This window comes from Simochromis diagramma, unplaced genomic scaffold, assembly GCF_900408965.1.
Source record: "Simochromis diagramma unplaced genomic scaffold, fSimDia1.1 OVJJ01000402.1, whole genome shotgun sequence".
In the NCBI taxonomy this organism is placed as follows: domain Eukaryota; kingdom Metazoa; phylum Chordata; class Actinopteri; order Cichliformes; family Cichlidae; genus Simochromis; species Simochromis diagramma.
The window spans coordinates 1,085,186-1,098,263 of NW_024386972.1; the positions used below are offsets into that span (position 1 = coordinate 1,085,186).

At 40.0% G+C, this 13,078-nt stretch overlaps 1 protein-coding gene across 10 annotated transcripts in view; it reads right to left on the minus strand.

The window, feature by feature from the left end:
• Positions 1–648: 648 nt before the first annotated feature.
• plce1 (phospholipase C, epsilon 1) overlaps positions 649–13,078 on the minus strand; it is a 79,286-nt gene continuing 66,856 nt past the window's right edge. For 7 of the 10 annotated variants that reach the window (XM_040038847.1, XM_040038843.1, XM_040038846.1 and 4 more), the window contains 13 exons: positions 12,846–12,964; positions 12,512–12,629; positions 11,014–11,151; positions 10,527–10,817; positions 9,983–10,146; positions 8,833–9,094; positions 8,556–8,674; positions 8,207–8,335; positions 7,922–8,119; positions 7,592–7,780; positions 7,270–7,482; positions 6,225–6,336; positions 649–4,335 (listed from right to left, as the gene is read on the minus strand). In XM_040038847.1, coding sequence (XP_039894781.1) covers positions 4,148–4,335; positions 6,225–6,336; positions 7,270–7,482; positions 7,592–7,780; positions 7,922–8,119; positions 8,207–8,335; positions 8,556–8,674; positions 8,833–9,094; positions 9,983–10,146; positions 10,527–10,817; positions 11,014–11,151; positions 12,512–12,629; positions 12,846–12,964 — 2,240 coding nt within the window. In that variant the 3' untranslated portion in view covers positions 649–4,147. Of the gene's footprint in view, positions 4,368–6,127; positions 6,337–7,269; positions 7,483–7,591; positions 7,781–7,921; positions 8,120–8,206; positions 8,336–8,555; positions 8,675–8,832; positions 9,095–9,982; positions 10,147–10,526; positions 10,818–11,013; positions 11,152–12,511; positions 12,630–12,845; positions 12,965–13,078 lie in introns of all 10 variants that reach the window. The other 3 variants (XM_040038849.1, XM_040038852.1, XM_040038850.1) reach the window with 2 other exon arrangements.

The following is a 13,078-nucleotide window of genomic DNA, read 5'->3' on the forward strand; positions in this document are numbered from 1 at the left end:
ATGGATGTGGTCAGCAACAATGCTCAGGTAGGTTATTCCTACTAAGGGAATATTAGGAAATATCACTCACATCATTACATCACCACCAGCAGGCTGAAGCACTGATACAAGATTGGATGGATCCACGCTTTCACGTTGTTTATTCCAAATTCTAAACTGAATGTCACAGCAGAAATTAAGACTTAGTACATCAGGTAACATTTTCTCAATCTTCTATTGTTCACTTTCACTGAGCCTATGTGAACTGTACTCTGTTTCCTGTTGTTAGCTAGTACCCAGTGTGGTCTTCTGCTGCCCTAACATTCAGAGATGCTCTTCTGCATAGAGTTACAAGTGGTACTCCAAGCAGTCCAGCCACGTTTTTTCTAACCTTTGGCATCAAAAACACATTTCTGCTCAAAGAACTGCTGCTCACTGGATATTTTCAGTTTTTTGGACCATCCTCTGCAAACTCAGATTAGAAACTCTAAATCTCTACCATGCAACGAGAAAATTCTGTATAAATAAGATCCGGACATGTGTCCATCCCTGGTCATTGAAGATGGACTACAATCGAGTGGAAAATTGCCACGTGGTCTTATCAATCTCAAAATGCATAACAGTTTCTAGAAATCCTGGATACACCATCCTCTGGACATAAGAAAGAGATCAAAGTATTTCCCATTTTTATTGTGATTCATATGACAAAAAATAAAATCCACCGATAACCATCCATTTAAAGATTCAAGTAAATAGACAAATGTTCACTTGACAGTCATGGCATAACACAGAGAGCGGATGTTAAAGTGTATAGTGGACCACTTATGGAAAGTGCTAACAATCAAAACATAGCTTGACAGCATACACGTGGATATAATGAATACACCAAAATGTAAAATAAAGTCTCAAATTGTCAGATTTAGTCCACAGTTATGGAAAATAAAATGCTGCTGCATACTGCAGAATAACATGCCATAAGTATGAATAATACACTAAATATTTTACAGTAAAATATTTCTTTACATATCTAAATACGTTTGAGTAAAGTCAGGGCAGTAGAGTTCACCCTCTCACATACTGAAATAAATAAACAAACACTAATAACTACTTACAGGAAACTTACGCATAAACAACACAAATGCCAACCAGGGCTTCACATTCAAATAAATAACTTCAAACACATATTTGTCTCAGGTTAAGAACAGTTACATTCAGAAACGAGGTCTAGAGGTTAGAGAAAAAAAGGAAACAAGATGTGGTGGTGTTATAACTCAGATTTAAAACTGAAAATGTCCCTTCCTGTGTGGAATCACTGTGGATTTCACACGCTTATTAGAGCTGATATCGCTTTCATCCAGACATGTAGTTGTAATGACCATTTCGTGAAAGATTAGGTTTTGCTTTGCGTAATGGCTTTTTTTTATCCAAAGTTTAAATTAGAAACAGTTAGAGTAACAAAAGCCTGACTGGATTAAAGGATTGCAGCTTAATTATCACCGATATAGAGTTGTGGTTTCTGGGATCACAGTCTCATCTACCTTAAATATCATAAGCCTTAGGTCCCACCCTACTCCCTTACTCCCAACAAAACATAATCCACGCATGTGATTAATATTAATCAGGTCAAATTTAACCCATTAATTGACGGTCACAAGTTGAAAGTATGAGTTAAAGTGGAACATGTCAGTCGTTTGTAGGTATTAAAAAGATGAAGAATAACAGATCTTCACTATTGCACTAAAAATATAACTCATTACTTGGCATTAAGCATTTTTGAAAGGTTTTTAAGCTTCTTTAAACAAATAATTCTAGTTTGTTAAATTTTTAGTATTCTGGAATATTGGTAAAAAAAAAATGATTCCATTTTTATAAAAGTAGGATTTATAATAAGCCTAAAACTGAGTTAGCAGGAATGAATTGAAACAGCTTTCAATAAAGAGACTCAAAAGTGATTTTTCTGAGTGAAAATTTTAAATGGAGAAATAAAATAACCATAATACAGCAGGTCTGTGTTCTTGAGTCTTGATGATGGACTTGATTTTGTGTCACGGCTCCTTTTTGGGTAATAATCAAGATGTATCATGTCGTTTTACATCTTAATGTTATTATTTTTTAATGTATATTTGGTAACGTCATTAACCAAATGGGAGGAAGTAAAATAAAAAGTTACTATTAGTCCTAAAATATTGAAATGTCGCTAATTAAAAGAGAGAAAAGTGGCACCAAATGAATTTTGAATGTAGATTTAGATGTGCAGAAGAAAGAAAAAAAAATCTAGTCATTACTTACATTAAATATCTATAAAGATGCTGCTCTTAAAATCAAGGACAGTAAGTCCAGACCAATAAATAAAGAAAAACCAATCAATTGCATTACGAACATTCAATTCTGTGTGGGGAACACGGAATACATACCTATAAGTCTGACAAAAAACTCCCCCAAAATGTACTTGTGCTTTCTTTAAAACTAAATTTGTGACTGGGCTGAAATTGAAAGTAATAAATACAACGACATAACAAGACAGAAGCAGTTCTAACCATAACAATCAAGTCGCTGTCACTAATTAGACAGTAACACAAAAACATTGATGACGACAGCAAAAGGAAAACAAAAAGTGCAAAACGTTGTTTGAAGAAGACCGGGATGCTCTCCAAAGGATCTTAGTGCTATAACCATCATTGCACCAATAAAATGATGTAGGAATTTGCAGGAAATACTCGATTATAATCAGGTCCAACAGAGGAAATGTCCATATTTGAACAATCTCTGAAGTAATGAATGTCTGACTAAATTTGTAACTATGTTTTGGGCTCCACCAGTTTTGCATTTAACAATGTAAATATTCAGAAAGCTTACTGTTGCACAAAAAAGGTTAACAAACAGTTCTGGTGATCGCATTGTATTCACACTATTAAAAAGCAATACCCCATGTTTAAATTACATTTTAAATATATATATAGTAATGTATATATATTCATATATATACATTTTTAACTTTTTAAGCTGCTCAGTTTGGCTGACAAGGTGAGATATGGTTGATATTTGTGCACAATGATGTGAGCAATAAGATACTCTGTAAAACAAAGCAGATCATCCTCAGAGATACAGCCACAAAATCATCAAATGTTGGAGGCAGTGTTGCAACATTTTAAACCGACACAAGACAACTTTACCAAAACAGTGAGAAGTTGCTCCACATTTGCATTTGCAGAATATAATAGTGTGTGCCTACACTGCCTTAAAACGCTCCTCATATATTGACTATTTAGGGCAAATACGGTAGTGTCCGATAAACTGCTTCCATTTTTACGACATTTAAATAGAATAGAAGCCTCCGATTCTTTATCCTCACATTTGCTGCGTCTTTCTGTGAGCTTTGCTCATCTGCACTGCCCCAAAATGTGCTCTTACAGTACTGTGAAACTGGAACAGTAGGGAAAGAACCAAACAAGCCAGCTTGTCAGCCTCCTTCACAATGCCCTCAACCAAATGAGCCCATACCTGAGGAAGCAACAATCTCCTACATCTCTTCGTCCATTTTAACATTTACTACCAAGTGTGGATTTTACTTCTTTGTTTTAAACATACTGTACAAAAGATTTATTCAAACAATTATGCTAGTGCGCAAGGCGCGTAGTCACTTGTGGAGATTTAATAGTCCTTGAAAAGGGAAAATAAATACTCCAAATAGTTTGTGTTTTACTATTTCATTAAATCCAATGGCAATTTAGCAACCATCAAAGCCAGAATTATTCTCTGTATGTGACACAGGAATCTTTTTTCCTCCTCTCTTATTTATTTGAAATATGAGGGACAGTTTGCCATTTCATGTCCCAGCGGACTTCAATAAAAACAGCTGCCCCAAGAGGAGCTGAGCTACCAGCCCACGACCATCACAGCTCTTGGATGACAGCGGGTGGGCTCGCCAATCTCCTCCCAAGCAAAAAGGGGCTCATTACCTGTCACCTAACCCAGTAACAGAGCCTGGACTGGATCCTGTCCTTCACTTGCTCATTTAACACAGGGTAGGATTGGATTCCTTCAAGACTTTGACAGGAGGGAATCTCAGAACCCGACAATGCACGAGACTATCACTGAAAACACCTTGTGAAAAGAGAAATTCTCCAAGTTAAGAAGTAGTCGATGCAAGTCTCTCTGTGTCTAGAACTCATTTGTGGGTCTTCCAGTTCCTGAGGAGGTAAAGCTTCCAGGCTGAAGGGGTCAGAGAAGAGGTGGGAAGGTGGACAGATAGGAGCTCCTCTCTGAAAGAGTTGGAGGAGGCCTGTAGGAACCTTCCAGCCCCCACCCTGCCCTCTGTCACCCATGCCCTCAGACCTGCAGCTGCAGACAGGTACCCTGAAGAGGAAATAGGATCTATTTTCATGTTTCTGTTTTTCAATATTTAGTAAAAAAAAAAAAAAAAAAAAAGTTTAAAGAAAGACACAACACAACACTTGTTAATAACATAACCATGATGAATTGTTGCTACACCACAAAGTGATCTTCTGTTAAAAATGTGAAAAATGGCTGCCGTTTCAATATTAGACTATAAGGGGTTTTAAAACAACAGACTTTGAAGTAAACTGCAAAAATGACCACAAGCACAAATACAAATCTTTTTCTGCGTTCCAGTTAGCATATTATTGTGCATCACCTGCACATTTGTCACATGGTTTTGCTTCTTCAGGGCTCCTTTTTTTAATCTGTTTTAAATTGAAAGTCGCAATTGAGGGTGCTGATTAAACACGTCTTCTACAGCTGACCGATGGTGACAATTGCCACTTAGCCTTGTACTGTATGACCCTTCTTTTTAGCATAGTCTGTAATTAGGATTAATTTACTTCAAAGTCCTTACAAGGGGAGTATTGTTACTACTTTTAGAATGAAGTATGAGAGGGTTCAGTCCCAATGAGAAAACAGCAATGACGTTAAAAACGCAATCCTAAATGAAGGAGAATGACTGTGTTGCCCTGTTGAGCAATATTTGATCACGTTTCTGTAGTTCTCTCATGCATAGCCTCTCATTTGGGTCATGAAATACACATTTCTGCTGTTTTAACACACATCTGCTAACCTAGCTGTGATGATAAACTGCTAATGAATCCAGCAATAAGTCTGCAAAAGTAGGTAAGAAGAAGAAGAAGAAGACAGGATCTGAATGACAAAAGATTTCAAAAGGGCACTGCAATTGTTTTATGAAGGGGGGAAAAAAGTTCCAGACATTTGTTAAATGTCAAGAATACACACTGGGCGTCATTGTCAGAAACAGTGACGTCATCACACGATGACAGGTGATCAACCTATCAGAAATGTAATTACCTATCACTGCAATGCAGACTGCCACAGTTATGAGCGGCGTTTGCATTTTGATGATGCCTCTGTGAGACTAAACCTGACAGGTACAGGCTACCACAGCATTCATCTTCCTCATAATGATAACACAATAGCCAGTCTAGTGTCTGGTGCAGCAGACGAAGTACTTCCAGTGAGTGTATACACTGTAATGTTTCTATTTATTGCAGGGATTTTATTTATTTTTTATTCATTTATTAGCCTCAATTTCACGTTAAATTTGTTCAGGTTCAGGTACAAGAAGAAGCTCGACACAGGATAAAAACACCACTTACACCTAGAGTTTTAATGGTGGAGTTAGATTAAAAATGAATATGCTTCCATTCATTTTCACTTTATTTCTTTTTTTTTGTACAAAAACTCTGCAAATCACTTTGGAGACGTGAGTCAGAAGATCCTGCAGCCTGGAGCAGATTTGGAGTTAATAAATAGTCTGTTTTTTTATTATTATCATTATCATTATTATTATCATGACTTTAATTTTCCATAAAACTTTTGAAAGATTAAAACATTAAAAAAAATAAGCATCATCCAAAATCTCAATTGGGAGACTTTAAAAAAACTATAATAATAAGAAGAGTGTAAGGCACTTTAAAAGAAAGGTCGATCACCCTGAGAGCTACCATATTTTTGTTTGGTTTTTGCATTGTACTTACATGACACCTATAATCCATCAACAATTTTAAATCTATCCCATCCAAACCCTGCTTGTACTTTTCAAAAATAGTGGCAATTTTTCCCACTCACACTGAGTTCTACTTCTCGAATGTTAGAGGTTAGAGATGACATACGGTACCTCTGTTGCTTTTCCATGCAAACACGGCAGGCAGAGTGTGAGCCTCACTCCTGGAGCTCTGTCAGAGCCACACAGCATGCAGCTCTATCATCCTTACTCTGGGCAGGGCCATCCACTCCGCTGCCAGTTGTCATGCTGCGGCTGCGACTAGTCAGCTTCTTGAGCTCACTGGCAAAGGAAATGACTTTCTTTTTGTCCTCCCTCACCACCTGGAAACAGAAGTGAATCCGTGTAAAAGAGATGCATTTACAGCATAAGAAATGTGCCAGTAGAGCCTGAGCAGACTCATAAGAGCTGAGAAAACACCAATGTACATGATCCCCTTTACTTTTTTTCTATTTCTTCAGATCACATTTTGTCTCAAGACAGATGAAAAAACTTAAACAAATAGAGCTTACAGAGGCATTAGACCTTTATTTAGCAAGGCAGGACATTTAAACACATTATTTCCAGGCTGTCAGAGCGAGAAAAAAACAAAACAAACAAAAATCGAGCGCAAAACGATGACAAATAGATAAAACGCTAAAAGCATTAAAATGTACAGAGCATAGAGTTACATAAGCATATTAGTAACAAAGCAGATGGAAAACACTACAAAGGAAATCACAAAAGCACAAAACAGATGAAAGATTTGGGAAATAAGGGTCACAGGAACGGGTTATTTCATGTAGGCAATTAAGCATGCTAAAACACGTTGGTGAGCAAGCAACAGCGTATTGAGTAGGAACTAGGCATGCAGCGATTATCAAACTCTGGGCCAACACTCATACTGATGTTTTTAACACCCATTTGGCCTTCTGGCTCTTCATCACTATTAAAAAGGATGCAACTCAGCAGATAAATATCAGTTGAGTTATATTGGTCATCCTATTGGCTGATACAACAAGGCTGTTATCACCAATATAGATGTTCGCCCGATGTATCGCTGCATCCCCAGAAAGAACAGCATGTTAGAAAGATGGCGGCTGAGAGCAAAGTTGCACATATAAAACGGTCTCCTTTGTGGACGTGCACAAGGAAAGCAAAAAAACAAAAATGTTCTTTAAAAGTCTTGCTACAATAAACATAAATATTAAATAAAACTAAGAAAAAAACCTAAAGAGTCTCTAGGACTAGAAATTGGTCGTCGTGCTCAGAGCTACCTGCTCTTTGAGTTTAAGAATAAACTTTCCCGCGCCCCGCCACCGGCTCTGAGCTTGGTAGACACACTCGTGATCCAGCAGCACTCGCTGAAGAGGCTTGGTGGACGAGGACTTCTTAGAGCCGACGTCCTTGGTCACTTCCTCCATCAACACGTAGTCGCATGGATTGGGGTTAGCGAGGATACTGTAGGAATACTTAGCCTTTGACAGAGTCTGGCCAAAAAACGAAGAAAATTGAGAAATATCGATGAAAATATTAGGATGTGCTTTCTGCTGTGACTCATGCTTGTTTATATAATGCGTTTGTTTTTCCTGGACTCACCTGCTGTATGATATCCTGAGCCGTGCTGTAGCGTGGAGCTTTGATGACAGTGTGAGGCTGTTCGGGTGAAACTTCATGGACCTGGACAAAGAACATATCATCCTCCCCTCCTCCTCCTCCACCTCCTTCTCTGCCTGCCACAGTCACCTCCTCCTCTCCCTCCACCACCGTGTTCTTCTCATTCAAGTTCTGCAGCAATTAAAAGCAACAGTAACAGTCAAACAGTGCATGACACAACCACAAGGGGGAGCCAGAGTCTGCAAAATAGCCTTCACAAAAGCTTTTGAGAAACCGCTTATTACTCTAACTGCATCTACTAAACATGTGTACCTCCTCTCTAGTTTTGAGGCACAGTCTCCTCACATATCCCTCCTCAGTGTTCCAGCTGGACACCACCCTGACCACCTCCTCCTCAGGTGCTAGAGCTCGGTGCTGCGGGCAGCGCTTCACCTCGCTCCGTTCCTTCAACAGGGGAACCTTCTCCTCACACAAAAAGTATTCGGATGGGTTTCCCGCTGACCCCACGACCTGTAGAGAAGAGAGATAAAGCTTAAAAGTGTGTGACTCCCGTGACTGCCGCCTTTATAAATGCTCTACAGATTCTACAGCACTGACCACGTCCAGCAGCTGTTTGGCGGTGGTCTGCTCGGTAACACAGAAAACAGTGAAGGGTTCAGGACCGGGAGCGCAGTGCACCGTCACCCTGTGCTGCTGGGACGCATGCTTCTCCTCAGAACTGAACAGCTGTTTCGGGAGTCAGAGAGATGTAAGGCAGCAGGTCATTATAAAAACACACTGAATGCCAGATGCTCCCTCTTACTTTCTCCACTTTCTCTGAATTTATTTAGATTGCAAAGCATTATTTAGTGCGCCTTAAAGAAGTTTCTTAAAATTACAGTAACACGAAGAAGTCGAATCTGATCTACAGTTTTTCTTAAAAGCAGCAAACCTGAATAAATCTTACCAAAGATGAGGCAGTAGCGCCCCCTGCTGGACCTTCCTCTGTTCTGTGGCTGTAGATAAATAAGCTGGAGACTTCAAGAGACTCGTTGTGCTGTGTTCTCAACTGTACATGTCTGTAACCTAAAACACAAACACATAAAAACAAAAAATTAAACGGTCTTGAAAACCTTTTAGTGGTTTGAAAGACTGATTACATCATATTTTTATTGGTGTATAAAAGTCCCATCTACAGCCTGGAGACAAAGTTTTATCAGATGTACATTATCTGGTATTTGTACCTGGTTTGAGGGCTTTAAGTGGGAGAGTCCTCTGAGCTGTGGTCTGGGAACTGTTGTTCTCCACCACGGCAAATCGCAGGAAACACATCTCTTCAAAATGCACAGTGAACTGAAAGTGTTCGTTCCACATGGGGTTGAGGGTGTTGCGGTGGATCGGTTTGGTACGGAAGTGGCAGCTGTCGATGGGCATGCCCAGAACATCCAGCTCGATGCAGGGGCTGCCGGCACTGTTACTGGGACAAACGTTCTGCCCGGACACAATCTGAGCAGAAAAGAGCAGCGGAGGTGTCATATCATTAAAGACTATTAGACGACCCAAGAATATAAAAATTTAATTTATGTTCTTTTACCATTTCTTAAAGTTACCTAATTCTCCAATATACACACACACAAACTAAACATTTCAATGTGTATGATATCATTTAAGATAACAAATATATATACAAATTACTTTGACTTTATTGCAATTAAAAGCAGTAAAATAAAAATCTACCAATTATTAAGATTAAGCCTTTTTTGAGTTATAACAAACCTGTATGAGAGACCCACAAACAGTATGTAAAGATATACCATCAAAATGTGCACTGATATTAATTTTACTTCATTTAACAGTTTTGTAAAAATGTAACTTCAGCGGCAGACCCTTAAGCATCTTAGCATATTTATACTCATTATATTATTAATATATTGAGCACCTTAATGCACTGCAAAGATGCAGGTATGTCGGTGAGTTTTAAGTTTTTAAGGCCTAGAGAGTTCAAAAACTGCACCATATACAGTAGATGAAGATTGAAATGAATGTAACAAATTCATATGGATTTATTTATGGGATATTTATGAATACTTAAAATGCAAACTGGAAATTCAGCCATTATCAGGTCCTCAGTTGAACTCACATGTAGGCTTTAGGCTTCAGTAGCTTCAGATGTGGGTCCACCTGAGTGGGCATGACACTCACTCGCTTGCTGTGTGCTCACCTGATGACTACCTGCTACCGAGACCTGTCTGCATTTGTACTAGGCAGCTGACAAGACTGTTTAATGTTGGATATGACTATGTCAGGTGTTTGAGCTCTAACACGTAGCTGTGGCATGTAATGTCGAGCAAAGTTCAGGGCTGAAGGGTGAAGAGGACATTCTTCCTAACTCACTGTGAGGGAGTAGACAGCAGGGCTCATTTTCTCCACATCCCGCTCCATCGGACAGAACTGCTGATAAAGTGGACAGCTACGGTCCCATAACACTGCCGGCTTCAGTACGTAGCCACATCCACCGTTGGCCTCAAATAGCGCCGTGTTCAACTGCATGGGCAGGTCTGGGGAGGATACAGAGAGTAAGTTTTTCTAAAACAGGTCATAAAGAGCGCCACGTCGTTTGGATACTGTCAGTTGTTTGACAATTTGAAATCGTTCTTGTCTATTTGCTGCCGTAGAAGACAAGAGATTTTCCTTTAAACAAAACATCCACGTTTAAGTGAGTGCATGCACGAAAAGTCTCACCAAACCTAATATGAAATTTTTTTTTTCACCGCTGTAAAAAAAAAAAGAAAAAAAGAAAAAAAAAAGAAAAGGGCTGCAATAAAATGATAAAACTGTCATTTCTTCTTTATCATCCTCTGGCTATTACAGTGTTATATTAAATTCTGAAGTGCTGTTTGTCAGAAGTGAACGGCCCTTCATACAGACATACGCTCACCATCAGTCTGATAATTGAGTGCCACCAGCTGGATGCCATGCTGCCAGAAAAGCAGAGGGTTGGGGTTGGTTGAGTCGATCCTGGTGGCCGCCGGGTAGGTTCTGAGCAGCTGGCACTCCGTGTGCTGGATGAGCTTTTGAGAGTAACGGCGGCACAGGCGCTTGGCGGCGTTCTCGTTGACGGAGGAGATGTGGTAACACTTTGGTGTGCGGATGATGGCGCTGAGTGAGGTGGAGGGGTTGAGGACAGGAGACGTTTGCTGCTCCTCCCAGCTGAGTCGCTCCGAACCACCTGAGGGACAGAGACACTTTTAAAGGCCATGAAAACGTCTCCATTAAGTGATGTGGGTCCTACATGATTTAAGTTAGGATAAAACAGCATTAACTAAAAACTTTGGTTTGGCAGTTTTACATCGTGTTTCATGTTTCCCATATGCACCCGCACACATAAACCTCTGCTAACGCCGAGTTCCTCGGGCCAGGCTCACCTTTCCCAGGGGTGCGGCTCTGGGTCGCGACCTCCCCTGTTGCGCTGCTGCGAGAAGGAGCCGTGCCAAATATGGACTTCCTGCTCTTTCCTCGGTCCTTCCCCCTGCTAGAGCCAGCCGGAGACAAAGTAGAAAGGCCTGGGTTCGGAAACAGAGGAAGCAGACAGAAGAGAAGAGTCATTAATGAAAGGCAGACAGACTAGAGACACCACAAGTATCCCAAGAGTCTCTTCTTAATCGTAATTTTCTTGAAAAAACCAAAACATATCAGAGCCATTTTCTTTCAGGATTCACTTGAAGGGAATTTAATTTGAAAACTTACATCTGCCATAAAAAGGTGTTTTATGATCTATATTTTGGGCTTCATGTTCTGTAAAGCAACTCAAAAGTTGTTTGCCATTAAGGCCATGAAATTAATCATCTATCAGTGGAGAGGAATAGCATGCAAATGATGTTGTCCTACTTCTTATTTAGCAACAGTACTCTAGTCTCCCTTCTGAAAATACTTCAGATGAGAAATGCCCTTTTCATTTTATGAATGGCGAGTGTTTTTAAATTGATTCAGACACTTGTACATAAGTGGCCCGTTCATCTAAAAATCACTCCCGACTACACAAAGCTGCAACCAGTCTGCTGCCTGTCCGAATTGGACAACTTGCCCTACTTCCTCTTTCTCATATCTCGGGTCCCTGGAAACGGTAAACAAACAGAATACCAGTGGAAACACAGGCAAGTTTATAAGGGCAGATGTCAGTTAAAGAAAAGAGGAGACAAACAGAAGAGGACGCTCAAGGGAAGAGGCGATAAGAGGTTGATGTTTAAGAGACAAAGAGAAATCTTTTCGAGATAAATGCAAGCATGCAATCAGGGCAGATTCCCGTAAACGGGCGAGATAAGATGTTTTATAAGCACATTTTTTTAAAAAAGGAAAGAAAAAGAAATTTGAAGCAAACTCAAGCATTTCTCACTTTCTACTTATTGCAAGGCAATGAAAGTGCATGAGAGCTACAAGGGCGACATGACATGACACGATGAAGACCCTGGGTTCGTATTTGAACTGTACTCATCCATCAGGACATCCGCAAAACATTTTCTTACTGTCCGGCGTAAAATAACTTGCGTTGTTGTGCCGTCCGGGGAATAACAGCAAAACTAAGTAACTGTATCTTTTCCATGGGAGGAAGATGATTCATCATCTTAGTGGGTGTCCTGTGTGGGATAGGAATGGAGTGTAACACAGGGATATTGGATGTCTGAAAACACGGGGAAAGGTTTGACCTCTTAAATATAACATGGGAGTGGATTAGGGTGGGACAAGATCCAGAAAAAAAGAGAAATGAAATAGACAGCATTTAAAAATTAAAAGGAGAGAGGTGAAAGCAGAATATCGGTGGATAAAAGGAGACGGCATATATAGTAAAGATAAAGAAAAGTCTGTTCTAATGAAATTCAAGGGAACAGGGAGATCTGTTTGGCAAAGAGACGGAGCGATCCCTACCAGGGAATTTCACAGCCTGGCAGTAGATGACGAGGTCGGACAGCTCCTGGGCGATCTGTCGACTCTCCTTCTTATTCTGGGGAAGGTAGAACTCCTCCCCGAGCTCCATGTCGAACACCTACAGGTGCAGACACACATGGGACATGGAGAGCACTGCTAACATTTCACTATATAAGTGTAAATGTAGTGCTGAATCAGAGGCTGAACCACACTCTGAACCTAACACGTCTTTCTTTTTCAGTAATCTGACATAATCAATCTTATAAGAATTTCTTTTAAAGGAAGCAGCACGAAGGGCGACTTTCCTTGAGATTAGGTACATTTATATCTCTACCTTTCCTTTGCTCTGTGTAGTGCTATCAGCTTTCTTCATCCTTTTGGGTATTTCATCAGCAGGTTGCTCTTCTTTCTCGGCCGAACTCTTGCCTTCTGGCTTGTCATCGAGTATATTATCTATACAGAAGAGGACAGGCAAAAAAAAAAACGGGTTTTAGTGACACCTGAGCTTTACACCGAGCTGACTGTACGGCAACAAGCAGCCACCAAAATTAGCGAGCCTTATGCCTG